General features: G+C 38.8%; 1 protein-coding gene across 3 annotated transcripts in view; it reads right to left on the bottom strand.

The window, feature by feature from the left end:
* si:dkey-157l19.2 (uncharacterized protein KIAA1522 homolog) overlaps window positions 1-22,924 on the bottom strand; it is a 41,631-nt gene that overhangs the window by 17,675 nt on the left and 1,032 nt on the right. Inside the window, exons 1-2 of one of the 3 annotated variants that reach the window (XM_047345838.1) lie at window positions 21,123-21,256; window positions 11,097-11,415 (exon numbers count right to left, since the gene is read on the bottom strand). In XM_047345838.1, coding sequence (XP_047201794.1) covers window positions 11,097-11,391 — 295 coding nt within the window. In that variant the 5' untranslated portion in view covers window positions 11,392-11,415; window positions 21,123-21,256. Of the gene's footprint in view, window positions 1-11,096; window positions 11,416-11,567; window positions 11,698-21,122; window positions 21,257-22,924 lie in introns of those variants that run through there. The other 2 variants (XM_047345839.1, XM_047345837.1) reach the window with 2 other exon arrangements.

Raw genomic sequence — 22,924 nt, 5'->3', positions numbered from 1 at the left:
CAGGTGCCGCATTCCCCAGGTCAAGCCACTTTTGAACCAGAAACAGCGGCAGAAGCGCCTGACCTGGGCTACAGAGAAGCAGCACTGGTCTGTTGCTCAGTGGTCCAAAGTACTTTTTTCGGATGAAAGCAAATTCTGCATGTCATTCGGAAATCAAGGTGCCAGAGTCTGGAGGAAGACTGGGGAGAAGGAAATGCCAAAATGCCAGAAGTCCAGTGTCAAGTACCCACAGTCAGTGATGGTCTGGGGTGCCGTGTCAGCTGCTGGTGTTGGTCCACTGTGTTTTATCAAGGGCAGGGTCAATGCAGCTAGCTATCAGGAGATTTTGGAGCACTTCATGCTTCCATCTGCTGAAAAGCTTTATGGAGATGAAGATTTCATTTTTCAGCACGACCTGGCACCTGCTCACAGTGCCAAAACCACTGGTAAATGGTTTACTGACCATGGTATCACTGGGCTCAATTGGCCTGCCAACTCTCCTGACCTGAACCCCATAGAGAATCTGTGGGATATTGTGAAGAGAACGTTGAGAGATCAAGACCCAACACTCTGGATGAGCTAAAGGCCGCTATCAAAGCATCCTGAGCCTCCATAAGACCTCAGCAGTGCCACAGTCTGATTGCCTCCATGCCACGCCGCATTGAAGCAGTCATTTCTGCAAAAGGATTCCCGACCAAGTATTGAGTGCATAACTGTACATGATTATTTGAAGGTTGACGTTTTTTGTATTAAAAACACTTTTCTTTTATTGGTGGGATGAAATATGCTAATTTTGTGAGATAGGAATTTTGGGTTTTCATGAGCTGTATGCCAAAATCATCCGTATTAAGACAATAAAAGACCTGAAATATTTCAGTTAGTGTGCAATGAATCTAAAATATATGAATGTTAAATTTTCATCATGACATTATGGAAAATAATGAACTTTATCACAATATGCTAATATTTTGAGAAGGACCTGTAGAAAAGCGGCAAAAATTTCATACAGAAATACATCAGCTGAAAACAGGAAGGTAACGGATAAATACTAAAGACAAAAACATTTTTTTAAAACTAAGGTAAAACTATTACACTGTTCTACTACAACAGTCTTGAACAGTTCTTTAAAATTACTGAAGGTAATGAATCCAAGTTTAAAATTTTCTGGAGGTCATTTCCTACAGAAGGAGCAAATGTTTGGAAAGAAGTTTTTCCAATTTCTGTTTGTGATCTAGGAACTATCATTTTAAGACATGTTGTGGGACCGAGTGTTTTACACACTGGAACGCTGGGTTTTCACAAGATTATTAATACTGGTTTTAATATTCAAATTGTAATCAAGTGAAATGCCGAGTTTTAGCTTGGCTAAAGGACTTGGCTAGGCTAAAGTCTACTGCTACTTGTAAAGATGATGCAACTGTGTATGTGCCTTTTAGCGTTTTGTGATGTTTGCAGTACAGAACAATACCATTGTATTCTTCTACAGAACTATGTGTCCCTCTGGTTTAATCAGATAAGATTCATTAGAAGTGCTAATAGGAATTTCGTCAGCCACTTGGAAACTGAAGTCGGGGCATCTCGGCACCCAATGGCTTTTCCAGTCAGACATCAAACTTTAGTTGGTGTTCTTGTTGTATTTCCAACCGTGAAGCCAAAAAATCTTTCTGAGTACAAGGAAACCACACCATTTAAAGCAGGGGAGTCCAGTCCTCGAAAACTACTATCCCGCAACTTTTAGATGAACCTTACAACATCTGAATCAAATGAATGGCTCATTACCAGGCCTCTGCAGAGCTGAACAACGTGCTGATGAGGGAATAAAGCCATTGGATTCAGGTGTGTTGGAGCAGGGATGCATCTAAAAGTTACAGGATGGTAACTTTTCAGGACTGGACTTAGGCAGCTCTGATTTACAGAGAATGCATCTTTTATCCTGCAAATGGGCAGATTACAGCAACACATTGAGCAAAACAGCTAAATTAAGACATGCATAGTCAGGTAAAGCAAATAAAATCAAACTGTTACAGCTTTCAAAGAGTTTTCACTAATTGGAAGTTAATCTACAAAATGCAGTGGGAGATATGTGCGTACTTCAAGGAACCCAAAATAAGTACAAAAAATAAAACATGGTAGTATGGCAGATAATAGATGGCTTTTTATGGAGCAGAATCTAAATGGCCAACTGCTGAGGAGGCGGGCCGACTGTGAGGAAGCACAGAATATGGTGTGCTGAGAGATGGAGGCTGGGCAGCAAAAAATTAGTCAAGCACGAATCCGTCGGACTGCAGGTAACAAGTACACCACAGTTTGTCCATTTTATAACAGACTTCTTTTTTTTTTACAGCTGCAAGTACATTCAAAGCATGTAAACAGTTGTTTTTGTATTTTAACTAGTTCCTTTCAAACATCTCTGAATACATCTGTACATAGTAGCAGGCTGATGGGTAACATGCTTCCATCCAGATTGCAACTCGATGGGCTGATGCTGCTTTGCACATCTGAGTAGGACACTGCCACCACCCATTGATCACTGCCACTTGGTTACCATAGAGACTGAAAGCAGGCTGGTGGACATTCATTAGTGACTAAAGCAAGATATCACTGATATTCTCTGGACAAGAGAAATGCAATTTAATTTATTGTATATTTTTAAAATATATGATATATATATCTATATAAGTGAAAAATAAATTACTTGATACTAGTTTCTCTTTACTTCCCTAAATGTGTCTGTATGAAAATACTTTGGCTTTCAAAAACAGGAAGTACATTGGCTGTGGGATGTAGTTCTTAACTTGAGATGATCCAACACAACTCATTTGTTTGATCATTTAAATTTAAACAACAAACAGTTTGTATGAAAGCAAAACCAGATCCAAATGCCACCCATGACCATAAAAAGACATCACTTTAGCCTGACTGATAACAAGTCAACCAGGGTATTCATTTTCTGTTCAAGTCCTCCCAACATAAGTGAAAACACAGGGAATAAATTATGTATTCCTAATATTTTGCAGCAACATGTTTCAACGATAATGATGAAAATCTGTAATTTGTGTCTGCCAGTCACAGTGAACTACAGTAGTCTCTTTTTTTTAATCTTAGACAAAAATCTACTGTGCCAATTTAGTTCCTTTCCCCATGTTTTATCTTCTCTATTATCGCAGATTTACAATACTCAAGCTATAATTTACTCCAAAACTGTTTGTGTGAAATTTTGCCTTAAATGCGGCCAAACAGAACTTGATCTAGAAATGCACCAAGAGAGGAATTCATTACTGAGTAGTCTGGAGTGGATTTTCTGAAAACTGGCAAGTCTGAAAATCAAAAATCGAATCTTTTTCTGATCAGCGAATGTTCTATACTCAAATGCTGTAACAAAGCTCTTCAGTATGGGTACCGTTACTTAGAGCAGACTCAAAGTTAGAAATGATCAGTATCAGTGAGGTATTTAGAAATCAAGACAGATGATGTACAGAGATGTAAGAACAAATGACGCTCAGGCTGAGAGAGAGAGTGAAAGAGAATAAGAATTTCAGCAGATAACAGGAAGGCTGAACAAAGCACAGCAACATTGCTAGTACAGAAAGCGCTGTTGAGCTTTCTGCTTCTTTTAAGGAACAAGTTGAATTTGGAAATGTTGTCATAATTTTGGAAATCTCCAAGTGAAGTAAGGATCTACAGTCTTTAGAAACAACCCACGCACACTGGAAGGTAAATCATTTTGTCTCGTTTTAAAAATGGTAAAACAGAAACTCTCTTACTAAAAGTGTAATGTCACCCTGCCCCTAGAATGAATACTTAATGATAATCCATGATGGGAAGTCTAGGTAAAAATACTTTTTAATTAAATGCTGTTCTTATACCCCACATCATAGCTCTTAAAGAGATTTTAGAATCAATTCAAAACGATATTTCAGGTCAAAGTTTCACAAAACGTAAGATTAGAAATCGGCCCAAAAAATCTGATCTGTGAGTCTCCTTTTTGATCTGAATTAGAAAGAAATGCTTCCTATACTTGGTTAAAAGCCTCAGTTCAATGCTCCAAAAATATCTTTAACAAGATCTAGCCAGAGTCAACTGATTTTAACTGAGTTCAACTTCTGGGAAGCAGAGTCTCCTACTAAATACTCAACGAAAGAAAATCAAATTAGCTTGTTTCAAAAGGCTTGATCCTGGCATGCAAAGTGTACACAAACTTGCTCCAATACAAAGGGCTCAGCTTTTCTGGCTTCCTCAAAGAAATATCTAAAAGATCAGGAATGTGAGGAATCTTTTAGGGAGTGTTCGAGCAAACAGGTGACCTTGGGAACATATGATGTTAGGGCTGTTCGACCTAATCATTTGTTAACCAGGGTGTTTTTTATTAAACTGAGGTGAATTCTTCTAGAATCCAGTGATAAAGGAAAGACAAAGTGAAAGATAGAAGCTAGTTATCTAGTTTAACAATGACAGCATGACATGGAAATTAATCTGTGGCAGAGAGCTAATGAAACGCAAATGAACAGTAATTAAATAAAATTTTAAAGAACCTGTACAGACAATTAATCTTGGCCGTCTGTTTCAAGACACAAAATTCAAAAGTACCAGATAAGACAATGGAGAACAAATGATTTAGCAACAGTAAAAGGTTTAGTAGGTCAGGGTTTATCCGTCTGAAGCCAGGTTCTGTTCAGTTTCTCTGACTGGATAAATTCCATGGGTCGTGTTTACAGAAATGCTCCACCATAGGAGCAAAGGGTAAGATAAGCCTACAAAGGCTTTGGATGTTACAGCTAACAAGGAATCCACGTCAACCTGCATGATCATGTCCAACAAAAAATGAAAACAAATTAAAGTCTGATCTGCTGACATCAGTTTGCGCGGTCTGTCACTAGAAGTTTACCGATCTGGATATTTATTCAGCTTAAGCTGATATTTAAAATCAGAAGTGAATGGTGGATATTTCAGGCTAATTATTTTTTATTTTATCGGGCCTAGTTTCACTGTCTGGGGCATGATGAACATGCTGATAAAACAATGTTTAATGAAGCAGAAGCTTCTTCCCCAGCTAACCGCTACAGATCTGCAGGTGGAGACATTCTGTTTGACTCATATACATCATGTTTACATATCTGTCTCACACACACCCTCTAAAGAAGAGCCATTCCCCTGAACAGATGAAAACATCAGAGCTACTTGCTCTGAAACCTCCTGCTGGGTGGATCTCATCGCTTACTGAGCTACAACTGACTTGAAGGCTTGCTGCTTGACAGTTTAGTTGATATTTTCTTATAAAAATAAAGCTACTGATGTGCCGCGCCCTCCACAAATATAAGCACCCTTGAAAAAGATTTGAAAAACAATAAATTCCTTAATTGCAGTACCATTGAATACATTACATTAATGGTTGGATTTTTCTCAGTTTTACAGAGCAAGATTAGGCTGCTGTACTAGAATCAAATTTATTTGAAGACTTTTAACACATTTATACCAGGGTTACTAAAAATTCTGGAGGGCAGAGTACACTCAATTACTAATCTACTCAATTAGATCTACAAATGTGTGCCTGGTTTTATGGTCAACCGACACAAAACTTCGCATAAATGTTTCCTAAACTTTAAAATCCATCTAGAGGAAATCTAGAGGAAAATGAAGAACGAGAAATTTCTTTAAAATGTGAAAATGAATTTGCTCAAAGTCATAAATACTACAACATATTTCATTGCCACAAAGTTGAAGCTGCAAATCCCATCGTTACATCCTAGTTTCCCGAATGTGAACATATCTTTTAGGAGCCTTAAGGTACCACTGTTACAGCTTCATGAAAAACAGTCTCAGTTGACAGGTAAGAAAACCCAGAACCTCTGGTGCCTCCCCCTTCACAACAATCCTGGTATGGCTTTTAATTAACTGGCACTTTGCCTGTCATACCAGGCTGATCAGGAGGTCTCAGCTGGAGGGACTCACTTTTTCTGGGTAAAACTTCCACTAAAGCATAGCTTGCTTCTGTAATAAACCTCCTGGTCTGTATTTTAGGAGTTTCTTTCCTCATCAACAGCATCTGTTGTGCTATGCTCGTTGCCAGCGTATTTCAGTGATCATTGCTAAGGGCTCAATAACAGACTACGCTGCACGTAAATCATGCACATTAAAAAGCATGTCCATAGGTGCCATTCTACATATACATAAATGTTATTTTCTACTTTTTTGTTTTTGAAAATATGATCCAAATGAGTGCATGAGTTTTAAAGCTTGTGACTTCTGTAGTGAGAGGGAATTGGCCTCTAAACTGACCTTGGCTGAGACCTTATCTTTTCTCAGTTTGCTATGTCAAACAAAACTTTACTTTTCAGAAAGAAAAACCTGTGCAAAAGCTCTATAACTGAGCTAACAAATGAATGTTTTAGCCAGCTTTGACGTCAATGTATTCCATATCAAAAGAGATGACTAAAATACAAAAACAAAAGTGTCAACATATTTTTCCTGTGCTGTAGGTTTCGTTTGGTGATATGAGACTGAATGAGTCTTGGATCGCGTGGAAATCCCCAACACCCTCCCTACTTATGATCTGGGCTTCCACTATGAGAACATGCAGCAAAATAAACGAGCGGAGGCTCCTCTGTCTGTAAAGCGGTGAGACAGGATCATAAGTGCTGCCAGGCAAACACAAGTAAACAGTCCTGAGAAACTAACTAAACACTGCATCTAATTTTGTTGTTTTATCTAAGCACACTCAATAACAAGGAAAAAAATGGTTTCTGCTTGAATGTGAGCTGTTTGTGTTTCACGTCTTCTGCATTGAAAATGCAATTAATCTGCTAATAAAAATAGTTAGCACTGACAGTTCACATTGCACTGCACTGAAAAAAATGTGCTCTCACAAAGACACGGTGCTGGCACAGGCAAACCTGCTGATATATGTGTGCAGCTCTACAAGCTCCAACATGATCCTCAAAGATCAGCTCTGGGAAAAGCCAAAGTGTTGCTGCAAGTTTCTGGGTAATTTATGAACACTTCTCTATAAAACATGCTTCTTTTGAAGATGCTGGTTAGTTGTTCACATATCTGACTATTATTTAAAGACATCTTACTCTTGCTGCTTGTCGTGTTTAGAGGGTGAAGAGCACTGGACCTCTTTTTTGATTTCAGAGTTAACAATACATGCACTTATGGTAAAGTATACAAGACACTGCTAAGATTTAACACCTTGTCTTCGGCTTTTAAGGAACACTAAATTCAGGTAAGTAATTAAGGAAAGGAGAGTTTTGCACGGCAGATGAGGAGATCTTTTAGGACAAAAGAAGGAGCAATGTCAGAGTTCAAACATCCTTCCAGTAAACAAACAAATCTCTCTGGGAGCCAGCAAACACTAAATTTAATCTTGTTTCCATTTATTCCCCATCATCTACTCTCCCAATCACATTTGACTTATTTGTATAGATACACGGGTCAATCAACCAGAGATTGAAATCTGATTATTTTTCCTCGATTGATTCTGAACAATGATGGTCAGATACTAAAATATGTGAAGTTTCCCTCTTTCCGGTTTATTGAATTTTCTCTCTACAAATGCATCAACCTACAATTTTCACTTTGACACACATTTTTTTAATTTAATAAAACTCAGATAAAGGTTATAGAACAAATGCTTTAATGCATAAATGGGGACAATCTCATAATCCCTTCCTTTAGATTTTAATCAAAACTAGTTCTTTTCTTTCAAGTTTCATATCTGTAACCGATGTATTTCTTTATCAGAAGCTAAAATAATATGCAAAGTAGTGTGGGAAGCAGCCAGGGGCTAAACTTCAAATGCACCTGATTTGGTAAGAAACTAAGAGCAGCTCTTTTAGCAATTTGCTTCTCTTAAACATTCAGTTGTCAATGCCATGTTGGAAAAACATCAGCAATAACCTTATAGAGGATATTAGTCCTGCTCATCAAAATCTGTAAGGGTACAACTATTTGGTCAATTCCAAATAGTTTAGAGTCAGTGATTGTACAATACAAATATTCAGTAATTTAGGTGTGGACCTTATAGAAAGATCATCCAAATATCTGACCATGAAATGCTGAGAGGAATTACCAAAAAAAAAATAAAATTAAAAGACTGTACCATATTGATCTACATTTAGTCAGAAACTGTTTCTTTGGAAGTGGTTCGCACAGAAATCCTCTTTCAAAAACAGAATCTGAAAGCACCAAACAGTCTTTTCTTGGGCTGATAAGAGATGTTTATTAAATATTTCAAACTTGTTTCATTAAATAACTTGATTAGAGATTCACAGATCAAGCTTTTGCCAACTGATAAGATTTCCAGTTTTCTTTGCAGTCTGGACTGTTGATTACAATTTTGGCCAAATCCGATAGTTTCATGAGGAGCAAAGTACACACAAGCTAATCTGTGTGTAAACTTTGTTTTAGCTGGATAAATAAATGAAACAACTTTGTATCATATAACAAAAACCCATGGCAGGATCCATAATGCAAGTAATAATTTGGAATCCAACTGAAAATGAAGCGACTTCAAGATCATACCCATTTTTGCATCATAGCACATTGTTGCACTTTGTTAAAGTTTAGACATGTGCACTGTTTGTTGATGCATTTAATAAAACTAGAAAAAAAAAAAAGATATTTCAACTGGCTGACCAATCAATTCCTTTCTAATCATGTAAGTTAGAATAAAAATAAAAAAATAACTTTTTAGTTGAGTTTTAAACATGCACCAATCAGAGATTTTGCAACAAATTTCAGCAACAATTTTTTAAATATCCGACCTGCAGATACAGGTCCTTCTCAAAATATTAGCATATTGTGATAAAGTTCATTATTTTCCATAATGTCATGATGAAAATTTAACATTCATATATTTTAGATTCATTGCACACTAACTGAAATATTTCAGGTCTTTTATTGTCTTAATATGGATGATTTTGGCATACAGCTCATGAAAACCCAAAATTCCTATCTCACAAAATTAGCATATCATTAAAAGGGTCTCTAAACGAGCTATGAACCTAATCATCTGAATCAACAAGTTAACTCTAAACACCTGCAAAAGATTCCTGAGGCCTTTAAAACTCCCAGCCTGGTTCATCACTCAAAACCCCAATCATGGGTAAGACTGCCGACCTGACTGCTGTCCGGAAGGCCACTATTGACACCCTCAAGCAAGAGGGTAAGACACAGAAAGAAATTTCTGAACGAATAGGCTGTTCCCAGAGTGCTGTATCAAGGCACCTCAGTGGGAAGTCTGTGGGAAGGAAAAGGTGTGGCAGAAAACGCTGCACAACGAGAAGAGGTGACCAGACCCTGAGGAAGATTGTGGAGAAGGGCCGATTCCAGACCTTGGGGGACCTGCAGAAGCAGTGGACTGAGTCTGGAGTAGAAACATCCGAAGCCACAGTGCACAGGCGTGTGCAGGAAATGGGCTACAGGTGCCGCATTCCCCAGACCTGGGCTACAGAGAAGCAGCACTGGACTGTTGCTCAGTGGTCCAAAGTACTTTTTTCAGATGAAAGCAAATTCTGCATGTCATTCAGAAATCAAGGTGCCAGAATCTGGAGGAAGACTGGGGAGAAGGAAATGCCAAAATGCCAGAAGTCCAGTGTCAAGTACCCACAGTCAGTGATGGTCTGGGGTGCCGTGTCAGCTGCTGGTGTTGGTCCACTGTGTTTTATCAAGGGCAGGGTCAATGCAGCTAGCTATCAGGAGATTTTGGAGCACTTCATGCTTCCATCTGCTGAAAAGCTTTATGGAAATGAAGATTTCATTTTTCAGCACGACCCGGCACCTGCTCACAGTGCCAAAACCACTGGTAAATGGTTTACTGACCATGGTATCACTGTGCTCAATTGGCCTGCCAACTCTCCTGACCTGAACCCCATAGAGAATCTGTGGGATATTGTGAAGAGAACGTTGAGAGACTCAAGACCCAACACTCTGGATGAGCTAAAGGCCGCTATCGAAGCATCTTGGGCCTCCATAAGACCTCAGTGCCACAGGCTGATTGCCTCCATGCCACGCCGCATTGAAGCAGTCATTTCTGCCAAAGGATTCCCGACCAAGTATTGAGTGCATAACTGTACATGATTATTTGAAGGTTGACGTTTTTTGTATTAAAAACAGTTTTCTTTTATTGGTCGGATGAAATATGCTAATTTTGTGAGATAGGAATTTTGGGTTTTCATGAGCTGTATGCCAAAATCATCCGTATTAAGACAATAAAAGACCTGAAATATTTCAGTTAGTGTGCAATGAATCTAAAATACATGAATGTTAAATTTTCATAATTATATTATGGAAAATAATGAACTTTATCACAATATGCTAATATTTTGAGAAGGACCTGTATTTATTTTTGGCTGATTCCAGTTTCTATTTAAAAGCTATAAAAATAATCAAATACCTTTTGTCTTCTTTCTGCATAAAATTGAGGATTCAACAGGCATAAAAAATATTTCTAGTAAAACAAGAATTACAGGGCTGTTTGTCTCTCCAACACTGAAAATCTGCAAATACAATAAAACCTTAAAGTTATGGACAAAGTTGTCAACAATAAAACCCTAACTAAAAACTTTTTGCATGAAAATGTAACATGCACCATATCACACTACATTAAACTTTTTCTTCAAGTGCACCTAAACAAACATCAGTGGTGCACCATTTTAAAAGTGAGAGGAAAACTCTCTACATCATCTGTTATATGTAAGACTTTCAACTTATTCCGTTATTTATTGTTAGTGTAACAAAGCTCATAAAAACTTTCGTACAGCTTTTGTTCTCTACAGCACTGAAAATAGCTAACTTGGAATCTTCTTTTTACAGTAACTTCTACAGCGAAGAGTGTGGGAACTGTGGTTTGTGACTGGCTGATTACCAACCAGGGCTCATCAAGCATGAAATCTGTCTGTCCTTATTTATCTGTCCATCACTGCTTGATTATATAAAGAAATATATAAAGAGTTTAAAATTCTAATTACATTGCATCTTGAAACACTGAGAAGTTAATTGAACAATTCTGTCAATGATAAAAAATATAAACATTTCACCAACAGATTTTTGGACCTTGGTAATCTGTGGTTGGATTTAAAATGGATAAACTCCAAGAACAAACCAAAAAACCGTCTCACCATGACTGTTTCCATGTTGATGAGTCTGCCTCCCTGACTTCTGTCCTCCCTTGTGTCCACCGTGATTCCCTGCACGGTGTCCATCCAGGGCCAGGTCCAGCGCAGGGCCCATACCGTGGTTCTGCCCATTACTGCCAGAGCTCTTCCTCTTTTTTCTCTTCAACCAGCCGAAAGCTCGACGGAGGGAGCGAGTGCGCTTCTTTCGGCCCCTTTTGCTGTGCTTCTCCTGGGCAAAGACATGGATAACGTCCTGGGGAAGCAGGTCCCCAACCCCCAGGGAATCACGGTTTGACATGCTGCCTCACGATGGAGCTACGTCCTGAAGAAATGAAAAATGGGGAAATATGACAGAAATTAAGAAACATAACAGAAGTTCTGATTGATTTCTAACCTTGCAACATAATTTTTACAATTAAGATCTGCTTCAAATTAAGATAAAGTTCCTCAAAAGCTTTTAATTATTTATTAAACCTTTGGGTGCAGTTTTTCAGTTTAGAAGTGCCCATCTTAATCCGTAAAAGACAAAAACGTAATAATTGAGACGTTTGTCTTAGATCGCGCCTGTCTCTGCGGGCAGTCCTATTACAGCCAGCACAGACCCCCGCTTTTTCCTCTGAACCAAACTCCACCGTTCTGCAAAGAAAGAACTGGCACCGCTCCCTTCATTCCAAAACACGGAGTCATAATGCACAAAGCCGCACCCGTAAAGCTCATTGCACTTTTACACACAGACACACACGGCACGCCGGGAAGAGCTTAAAGAATCAACAGCAAACACCCGTTTGTAGCTATCCGTTCCTACCGAACAGTGTGCATTCATATTTCAGTTCATTTCTGTTTATTGTTTCACTGAAATATCTTCCTGTGGTTTTCATTGCAAGTTCAGTGATCTCATCCAACTCCCTTTGCTTCTCTCCTTCACCCACCCCTCACCTTTCTATGTACTCTCAGATGGATTTACTAGCATTGCTCTTGGGGATCTTACACTTGACTTCTCCCAGCTGTGCACTTTGTTTGACACTTGTCATCCAAATCACAGGCTAAATGTAGGCAGAAAACTGCACTTGTAGAACAATTCAATTCAGTTTATTTGTATAGCGCCAATTCACAGCACATGTCGTCTCAAGGCACTTCACAAAAGTCAGGTACATACATTCCAATTAATCCTAACCATTGAACAGTGCAGTCAGATTCAGTTATTTATTCAAATTGTATAAAAAAGTTTTCTGTCTAATTAAACCCAGCAGATTGCATCCAGTCAGTGACTTGCAGCATTCACTCCTCCCGGATGAGCATGTAGAGACAGTGGACAGTCACTGGCGTTGACTTTGCAGCAATCCCTCATACTGAGCATGCATGTAGCGACAGTGGAGAGGAAAACCTCCCTTTTAACAGGAAGAAACCTCCAGCAGAACCAGGCTCAGTGTGAGCGGCAACTAGGGGTTTGAGAGAACAGAGCAGCGACACAAAGAGAACAAAGAAGCACTGATCCAGGAGTCCTTTCTATGGGAAGGAAAAGTAAATGTTAATGGATGTAGCTCCTTTAGTCGTTTCATGTAGAAAGAAAGAACAAATAAACTCTGAGCCAGTTTTCAAGGATAGAGTCTGAAAAAGAGCACATAGAGTTTGTTACAGTTAAGCTCAATCGCCATGTCTAGGAGAGAGAAAGGGTTAAACACTGAAAGACAGGGCCATGTGGATCATCGGTAGAGGGTGAGCATTAAGTTGTCAGCAGAAGCTTGGACGATGCCCCTCTCCAGAAAGGTGTAACAGGTAGACACAGAGCCAAGCCAGGTGTAGCTTCTAGGAAAAGAAAAGAGAGAGAACATAAAGTTAAAAGCTGAAATAACAGCAAATAATGCAAAATTGGAGAGTAGTGCGAAAATGTAGCGAAGAGGGTGAAAGTGGTCATTATGTCCTCCAGCAGCCTAAGCCTATAGCAGCATATGGTCAGTAGCTGAGTCAGGTTTCTGGCTGCTGTCGTGCTCGAGAAACACTTGTGTGAAATATAACCAAGCAAATTCCAGTCTGGGAAATCATTCTGTCGCCACATGACGTGACAGGAAATGAAACCAGATACCTGTGTCCTCTTTTTTGGATCAGTTTAACATAGATACAGAGCTGTCATATCTCACATTAAAGCATATTACTGAATATGGGTTTATTTGTACTCCGTCCGATCTTGTGTGTAAGCTCCCTCACCCCTGGTCAAGAGTAAAAAACCTCAAAATAAATTCATCTCATATTGTAGTAACATTATTTCTCACTGAAAAATGTTATTCTACATAAGTCAGGTAATGAATACGAGGAAAAGAAAATGAAATTTTCTAAATTTGCCCATATCTATAGTCAGAGCAGTCATGAAAACACTTGAAACTGTTATAAACGAGACTGGACAAGGAGTAACGTTTATCTTGCCATCACACACACAATGAGTGATAATGGCGATAAATAAAAAACATCTCAAAATATTACTGTTACAGCAAAGAGTCACCAACTCGTTACGCCAGCCGGTTGTTTGGGAAGCATGCCAGGAAAAAAAAAGCTTTTCTATCCTACCAACCGAAACGTAAACATGTAGAGTTTGCCTTCGTCCACTGGAACTATAACTGGGACTTTTTGCTTTAATAAAATTTGATTTTTTGTTTGTTTGTTTGGCACCAAACACTATGTGGGTCTGCCATAAAACAACAGATGAATATGTGGAAAAGCATCTCATGCCCACTGTTAAGTACAGCAAAGGAGGCGTGATGCTGTGGGCCTGTTTCTTTTCCAAATGACCTGAGAAGGTGCTTAGAGGGCATGGCCTCATGATCTCACCGATGTACTAAGAGATTTTAAATGAAAATCCGGTGGACTCTGCCACAAAATGAAAATCAAAAACATCTGGTCAATTCAACAGGGAAATTATTCCCAAAACCGGCCATCTCAGTATTCAGACCCTAATTCATAAAAGAAAATCTGCAGGATGACCTGAAGAGAACAAGAGAGAGGAGCCAGGATTCTATGATGATCAAGAGGATTCATGTCCAAATGTGTTTGGGCCAAACTGTCAAGATAAAATTACCCATGGGCCACAAAATTATATATATTTTTTTAATTTATGAAAAAAGTTAATTATTGTTCAGTTGTATTCACCTTGTCAACAATATACTTAATTATATTATAATGAAACGGACAAAAGCAGTCTGATTTCTGCAGAAAAGGAATCTATACATCATTGTAGATCCGAAAATAAAAGGGATCTTGCATGTTTAAATATGACAAAAATAGGATGAAGACCATTGACTTCTCATTCAAAAACTCTAGCTTATTGGAGATGAATAGTTTATGCTCTATCTCACATTTTACATTTAATGATTTTAATTTGTTTGCATGTATTTTGAAAGGTCCTGCATAATTGAAAATTTTACCCAGCATATTTTTAAACATGAACCCTTCTGAGCTGATGAACCAAATTTGTGCCACTCCTGAAATTTGGTCCAAAATCCTTCCATAGGGTCGCAAATGGTCCCAGGGCCGCACTTTTGGACACACCTGATTGTCCAATGAGGAATGAACAAATATCCTTCTCTTTGTTTGCTCCAAGGTTGTGAAATGTTTTAGACTAAGACTAAATGCAATTCTGTTGGCAAATGGGGGTTGTACAAAGTATCCAAAACAGTGGCGTCGACACTAGTATTTTTTTTGGGAAGAAAAAAAAAAAATACTATTGTGGGATTTTTTTCCCCCACAGAATAAATAGATTTTTGTATCTTTCAACATTTTTCTGTGTGAGGTTTTTCTAATGCTTTAAAAGTGAACTTAGACAATAGGTTGTCCTGCTACTATTAAACAAGATTATATTTAAATATAAAAAACGAGAGGTCTGTATTGATATAAGTAGATCATGAGAATTTTTAAGCGCTTTTCTAAACCTAAAACAAATGCTGTTTTTCTCAACTCCTTTTTTTTTTCTAACATCATTGAGTTGTATTTGTTATCCACTCCTGCAGCACATCTGAGAATATTTAGCATGTGAGAAACAGATGCAATCCAAGGAGTAGCTCCACCATCAGCAAGGAACGTCCATCTCCTCTGGGGAAGAGTACCATGCCTTTTTTCCCCGCTCCAAATTACAGTGATTTAAGCATGACTAACATCCATGCATCAGTATTTGCTACACTGGCCAATAATCAGACAGCTTTCTCAGAAGAAGACAGTCTGGTTTATTCCCTTACGGCCCACAGGCGGCTGAAAGTCCAACAATCCTTGCGTTACTAACAGAAGCATGAGATGAATGTGAAGAACTCTGGGTTGTGGCAGAGACCACCCAGAGGACCGGTACCTGTATAGTCTGGTCTTCAAGAAGCTGAGTCATGCCACCAATGACGTGGTTACAAAAAACTACCTGTAATTTAGAGGATTTTCAAACAAATCTACGAGGGTGCGGCATGAAGTTAACATTTCTAAAAATCTCGTTTTTTTATTTTTATTTATTTCAACACTTTGACTTAATACCTAGGTTGCCTTTATGTCATGGTCATGGTTTTCATAAGGGAAAATCAGAAACCACTGAACCTACATCCTAATTACAGAGCTACCCGATGGTCTCAGTTTACAAATGTTTACAGACAAACTACAAAACACAAATGTATGATTTTTAAATCCAACATATTTTGTCCCCTCACTATTTCTGCATCACAGCGTAATTTCTGTGGGTTTCAAAGGACTAGTCCCAGTTCTGCAGAAAGCATACATGTGTCCCAACCTATTGTTTATTTAGCCCTTACAAAAGACGTCAAACCTCATGTTGGACAGAAGATACCTCTCTAACCGCACAAACCTCAACTCGCTGTGTCAATACCTGCAGCATTGACTGACGGCAGTGTGCACACAAAGTTAACTGCAACAGGGAAATAGTTTTCGCGCTCACCTGAGACTCACCATATCCATGTATTGACCGAGCATGTCTCACAGCTAAATGCTTTGCAACTTGAGGACACAAATTCCTGAGCAAATTTGCATCTTCTCTTCTCTTTAGCAGAGATGTCAAGTAAAGCTGAAGAGATGTACAGTGGTGCCTGAAGCAAAGCTCTGGTGTACTAACAAATGTGTTAATTCAGGATTGTATCCCACAGAGAACCATTCAATGCTGACAAAGGATTGTGGGAAGAATGAGAGAAAATTTGGGGTGTTTGATGTCTAAAATAACCAAGACACTGAGTGGTGAATCTGAATCAATTAGAATATTTTTTTCCCAGTATTCAAATTCAATAAGTGAACTTCTCATATATATTTATTACACATTGAGTTGTTTGTATTTCATTAAATAAAAACACAATATTCATTTTCTCAGAAAACTGGAAAAATACATGAGGACCAGTAACTTCTGTGGTTTGATTTCATGTTTCGTCATGTTGGCTCTGGTGCCTTTCATCTTCCTCCTCCCCCATAGGTTCTCTATACCGGGTGAGAGCTGAGTGTCAATCTTCCCCCAAATTCTTGAATGGGTTTTGTTTTACAACCATCTCAATGCTGTGCACATCCATGTTGCTTGTGTGATTTGTTTCCCCACAGTTTTTCCTTCCACTCAACTTTCCTTTAATATGTATAGATACAGCACTCTGAACAGCCGGCCTTTTTAAGGATTACGCTTTTCCGTTTCCCCCGTTTGTGCATGATGTCTGCTAAACAACTGTCAAGTTAGCAACAGTCTGCACTGTGATTGTTCAGGCCCTAGCATAACATTTTTGTAGTTAAAATATGGTTTTATGTCTTATATTTTCTATTTTCCTGAGAAACTGAATTTTGAATTTGCATTTGCTGCATGCCATGATCATGGAAATAAACTGAAAGAAAGCTCTGGAAATACATCACTCTGTATTAAACCTACAGTGCTGTTAAACGGTGTACGCCTTCTGTTTTTTGCTTTTTGGTCATATTTAACCATTTCAGATTACCATAAAGATTTTAATTTCAAACATAACCAAAGTAAATGTAAAATACAGTTTTTAAAATACTTCAATTATTAAGGGAAAAGGCTATCCAAACCAATCTTGTTATTATGTGAAAAGGTAGCGGCTCCCGGTTTTTCCACCCTGTCGTCAAGTTTCTGAGGTAAATGTTAGTGAGTTTTTGGATCTAGGTCAGATTTAAGTCCAGACTTTGACTAGGCCACTCCAAATGTTCATTGTGATTTTTTAAGCCGTTCAGGGGTTTCTTTCTGGATTTTCTAGCAGAGAGCAGATGTCATGATTCCAACTATTATGACAAAAATGCAGGTCCTGACACATCAAACAGCTCCAGACCATCATACTACCAATCACCATGTTTGACTGAGAGTATGACGTTATTGTTATGAAATGCACTGTTTCTCATCTGTTCCTGAATTATGCGTTGCCTTTTGAGATCTTGTAGGGGACTTTGTGTAGTCAGACAGGTTCTGACAACAAAAAGAGAAATAAAACTCTGGCTTCTAACCAGATTTAAAAATGGAGGCATTTTGGTTTTGAAAGCTTTTTAAAACTCCATCATTTGAAAACTGCATTCCTATTTACTGCTTCCCAGCTTATCTTTGTCTGATATTTAAATTTGTTTGATCTTTTGCAATATTTGTAGTGCTATGGATAACTTTATAAAGCTGACTTTGTTTCTGCACAAATGTAAACATGCATTTGATCCAATCGGGACCCCCTCAAAAGTCCCTGTAAGGTCACAGGTTGCTCTGTTTAAACTGGATTCCCTTCAGCTCTTACAAACAGAAGCAATGGAAATCTCACAGGTTGCAAGTGGCCTGGGGGACAAAGGAGGGGGCTCCAGGAAATGTAAATGTAATCGCAGTGAGTCATACAGGGAAGCCGCCTGACTAGCACACTGTGCTACTTCATGGGGATAAGGCAAGAGGGCGTGGCGGTGATACAGACAGCCACCTTTGTTTGAATAGGACTGGCTCAGTTTATCCATGGGGCCCATTCACATCTACACCTGAGCTGCTGGTTTCCCATGGCACGGCTCCTCAATGACAGATCAGATGCTCAATATTTCCCTTACAGGAAGCAAGAAAGGTGTTTTGGATAAACTCCCGTTTCAGCAAGTAGTTAAAAATCTTTTTTTATTAATCAACACCCGAAGTGGAAAATAACAGTTTTCAACCTCTATGACTGTTGCTAAATAGCAAGTGTTGAGCAAAGCTGGTGTTACAGTGAGGCATCTGCAGGCATCAGTCAGGGCGTTGGCCGTCTTCTCTGGGCTTTATCAAACAAAGGAGAGCATTGCTGCTCATGAACAAACTTAAGTAACCTTGTCTGAACTTATCTGTAGGTGCTCAGTGTACAGGACGGGCGTGAATGATGAATGACTGGGGTTGCTGTAAGAGGAAAAAACTGGAAATGCTTAAATGTGAGAAGAAGGAGCTCATGAGTTTGTTATTTTTTTAAGTGGCATGTCTTTCTGAGTCAAACGTCAGGGTGGTCAAAAAGTTTCCAGTCATTTGTTTTCCTGCCAGTGCATCAGCATAAACATGCAGTGGCAAAAAGCTGAAAGATAATCTCATTGTTACATAATGTGGTCTCTTTGTTTGCTGGAGAGAGGATACCATTTCAGAAAACAACCATGTAGGTAACCAGAACAACAAAAACCAAGAAAACAAGCACTGCGGGGCAGTAACGACACAAATAAACACCAAAAATAGTCTGGGAAGTTTTCTGATTGTCCGCCCTCTGTGTGTGCATGTCGGAGAACCATGATCTCTGACGGGGGGTAACGCGAGCTGGTGGAGCTTGTGAAGCTGTTGTAGCCATGCAGCAGCTTGCCTCGTAAGAGTGGCAGCTGCATTCCTGAGAGATTGATAATTACTGTCTGAAGAACTCTTTTCTCCAAATCTGCTTTCTCCCTCCCCAACACACACATACACAGTCTTGCTATCCTCACAGGGAACTTGCATTGACTTTAATTACTAACACTGACCCTTACCCCAAGCCTAACCTAAACTGAATTCATACCTTAGTCGTCAACCTAACCAATAACCCATTTCCCCTGGTGTGGACCAGGCGTTGGTGTCCTGTCAGGGACTGATCCACACAATGTTTTATATATACATGCGCACGCACACACACACACACACACACACACACACACACACACAAGTCCTCCGCCCCTCATCCTCTCCCTGCCCCACATCCCTCCTACGGCCCCCCCTGCAACACTTGGCCACATGGAAGAAAATGGATAATAGCTGGCACATGGGAGTCATTTAGAGATAATATAATATGCATTTGTGCGTTTCCAGAGAGTGGAACAGTGCTCAAAGAAGACAATGCTCTTCAACGTTTTCTTATAAACTATAAGATTAAACAGCTTGACTGATTATCGTCTAATCTGGTGATTAGGTTACTGGTATTCAGGTGTACCAAGGTTTTAAAACTCACTAACATTTCTGGTCTAACTCTTCTTAAGGTTCAAAAGTCCTTTTAATAACATGCTGGAGAAAGCGCTAGAGTTGGGAGCAAAGTTGACCAGTTCACCACTGCTGGTCAGCTGGCTGAAAGAATGCTACTACACTTTTTGTCAGTTATAAGAAAGACAAGTTTGACTTTCTGGAAATATTTCTGGTAGCAAAAAACATGGATATTCATAGTGGAAACTAAAGAATCCATTTTCTTTTGAGGCTTGAAGCAAACCGATGTATTTTGTTTGTTTCATTTTCAGTTCTAACAAGCCGCATGTAATTCAAAGTAAAGCAATAGTTTTTTTTTTTTTAGGGTGATTTCTTAAATCTACAGTCAGAAAGGACTCCTAAATGACTCTTATCCTAAGGGCCCACAGTTCTTCGTGTTTTAGATGCATCTTTTCTCCAGCAATGATTGCATTATCTCCTAAGTAACCAATACAATCATGCAGAAGCCTCTTGTTCACCCCTTAATTTAAGCTAGGTGTGTGGCAGAAGGGAAACACCTAAAGCATGCAGGACAGTGGGTACCGAGTCCAAGGTTAAGAACCACTGCTCCAGAAAAGTCAGAAGCAAAAAGATGCATAGTATTCTACAGTATAAGAATTAAAATACAGCTAAATTAAATACAGCAATAATGTTACAAGTCTTTATTGTGCTTAATGTTATGTAAGATGTTTGCTGGTACACTTTTTATAAAGCATATAGGGCTTACTTCAGTTAGTGGATTAGTCAGGCTATCTGCTCACGTAGCCAGCCTGCAGTCGGCTGCTTTACAGACACTCTGCTCAAAGCTTACTAGCTTTATTACAAAAAAAAGATGGCACAATAACAGTAACAGTTCAGTAATTTCCTCACCAAGACTGGCTTTCCAACCGCTAAAAATATTTCCATACTGCCAAATGGGTGACAGAAAAGGTTAGTAGGCTTTCTTAAGCTAGCTGACCACCAATATGCAGCAACAGGTGGAGGAGGGGTTGCCCTGCCTTTCTCTAGGTTCCATACAGTAATATAAAGTGTGGCTACTCCCAGACTTCCCCTAGCATCTTATTAAAAGCACTTTAAATCACACAAAGGGTATGATAGAAGAATTTTATTATTTTAATACGTGGACATACCTTAATACCAGACACCAACCCATGCATACTGAATTGTGATGTAGTAGTGTGCACAGACGTAATCACAATCAATGTTAATTTTGCTTTAAACCTTGTTTTGCAACATTAGAAGAAGAAAACCCAGCAGGATTACTGGCAATAAAGTGTCTCGTTTGCTTTACTTCCAGGGGTTGGCAGGAGAACACTTAGGACTGCAGCCTTATAGACCCCTGGACTGCCAGGTCACTCTTGGAAAAAAAACTGCTGTGGAGCAGCACTGATCAGGTTACCAAGAGGGCAAACACAGCTGGACAGCAAAGGGGTTTAAAAATACAGCCTCTGAAACCACTGAGTTTCTACTGGGCCTCTGGCTTAAATTTTAAGCTCTTTCAGTTGGAGAAGCAAAGAAGTGGCCAGAAGTCAAAGAAAGATGATTATAGTGAAGAAAATAAAGCTTCTTGACACAAAGACAAACGTGGAAACAAACTTATTTGCACAGACCTTCTGATGCTCTCCTCCTTTCAACATGGACTCATTTGATTTTTGATAAGGAATTCCTGATGATTTACTCATATCTCTGATTAACAGCACACCGTTTTTCAATCATGAGCCAGCCGCTTCCAAACTGACACACACAGATCTCTCAGTCAATCAGTCATGTGGCTGTAACTGTACTGATTGTTCCTCTTTGTGTCTTGTCTGGACCAGCTGCTTTGACCTTTCCTCCACTGAGCAACTCAACCTAAACCTGACTGCACTGTTTCTTAAGAAAACAATGCATCATTTAGAGTTTTTTTTTTTTTTAAGCGATGCACCAATCACCAAGCAGAGATCGGAATCAGACAATTTTCCCCTGATTTTTTTCCCATATTAACTAATTGCATCAAAACTAAGAACTTACACTATTTTCGGCCTATAAAATGCATCAACTTTGAATTTACTAAAAATCCAATAAAAGTTAGGGACATACATTGTGGATAATAAGTATTAAACTTTTCAATGTGTTTCCTTATCTAAAGGTCGTGTTGACATGGAAATCAGACCAGATGTTGGACACAACCTAAATAATCCATGCATTGAAAAAAAGAACACAATTCAGTTAATAAATTATGTGAAATAATGAAGAATTACACAGGATATAAGAATTAAAGATGCTTACTGAAATGTAATAAATATATATCAGAAAATCAGAGCTGGTAGTGAAAACTTCAAGGCGTCTCATCTAGGAGAAACTAGTGGTGTGCATGCTTGGATGCATACAGGTTTAATTTTGTCCCATTCTTTGACGTAAACTGTTACCAGAACAAGATGGTTCTGGTTCTCTAGCTCTATATACAGATTTTCAATTGGATTTATGTCAATGAATTGGACATTGTAGCAACTTAGTTTTCTTTCTCTAAAACCAATTGAGTGTCTCATTGTGTGTGAGGAATCACCATTTTGCTTTAAGGTCAGCCCTCATCTTATCTTCAGAGTCTTATCAAGAACCTCTCTGTAAATGTCTCCATTCATCCTTCCTTCATTTGCATAAAATCTACCAGCACCACATATTCTCACCTCCAAACATGGAGTTTTGGTGTGATGTACAAAGCTATTTCTTCTCCAAAGATTATGTCAGCAATGAGATGCAAAGAGTTCAGATTTGGTCTAAACTGACCAGACTATACTCCCAATTTTTCACAGACCTATCAAAATCTTCTGCACCAACCTCAAAACAAGCTTCAACATGTTTTTCCATCAGCAGTGGAGTCTTGTGCAGTGAATGTGCATAGACGCCTTTGTGATTGAGTGCATTATGCATTGTTTAGTAGGAAACTACTGTACCTGCAAATTCCAGGTCTTTCTGAAGTTTTCTGCAAGTGAGTCCTTTCCATTCAGAACATTCAGAAGTTTAGAAATATGTCTGTAGTCTTGTATGATACTTAGGTAATGAGAAACCTTTTTACTGGCCATCAACCAGCTGCTATTATCAATGGTAAGAGTAGGATCACATCTAAAACAAAGAGATTTCAGATGGTTTCTTGCCTTTCTATGCTTTTTGTAGCTTCTTTTGCTTATGTGTTCAATATTTTGTTGTGTCATTGCACTTTATTGCACATATTTTATGGATTGATGTGTTTACATTTTTTGCGCATGTGTGAATTACTTGGGTTGTTACCAACATCTGGGGTACATTTCATGTCAGTCGCACCATTAGAACTATATTTACCACGAAAAAAATAATAATACCTAATTTTCGGGCTGTCTGCTTGATGCATAGCTAAAGTTATAGCCCCTGAAATATAAAATTGGAATCAGCATGT

Source organism: Girardinichthys multiradiatus, chromosome 19, assembly GCF_021462225.1.
Source record: "Girardinichthys multiradiatus isolate DD_20200921_A chromosome 19, DD_fGirMul_XY1, whole genome shotgun sequence".
In the NCBI taxonomy this organism is placed as follows: Eukaryota; Metazoa; Chordata; class Actinopteri; order Cyprinodontiformes; family Goodeidae; genus Girardinichthys; species Girardinichthys multiradiatus.
This window is presented reverse-complemented; position numbering and strand designations above follow the sequence as displayed.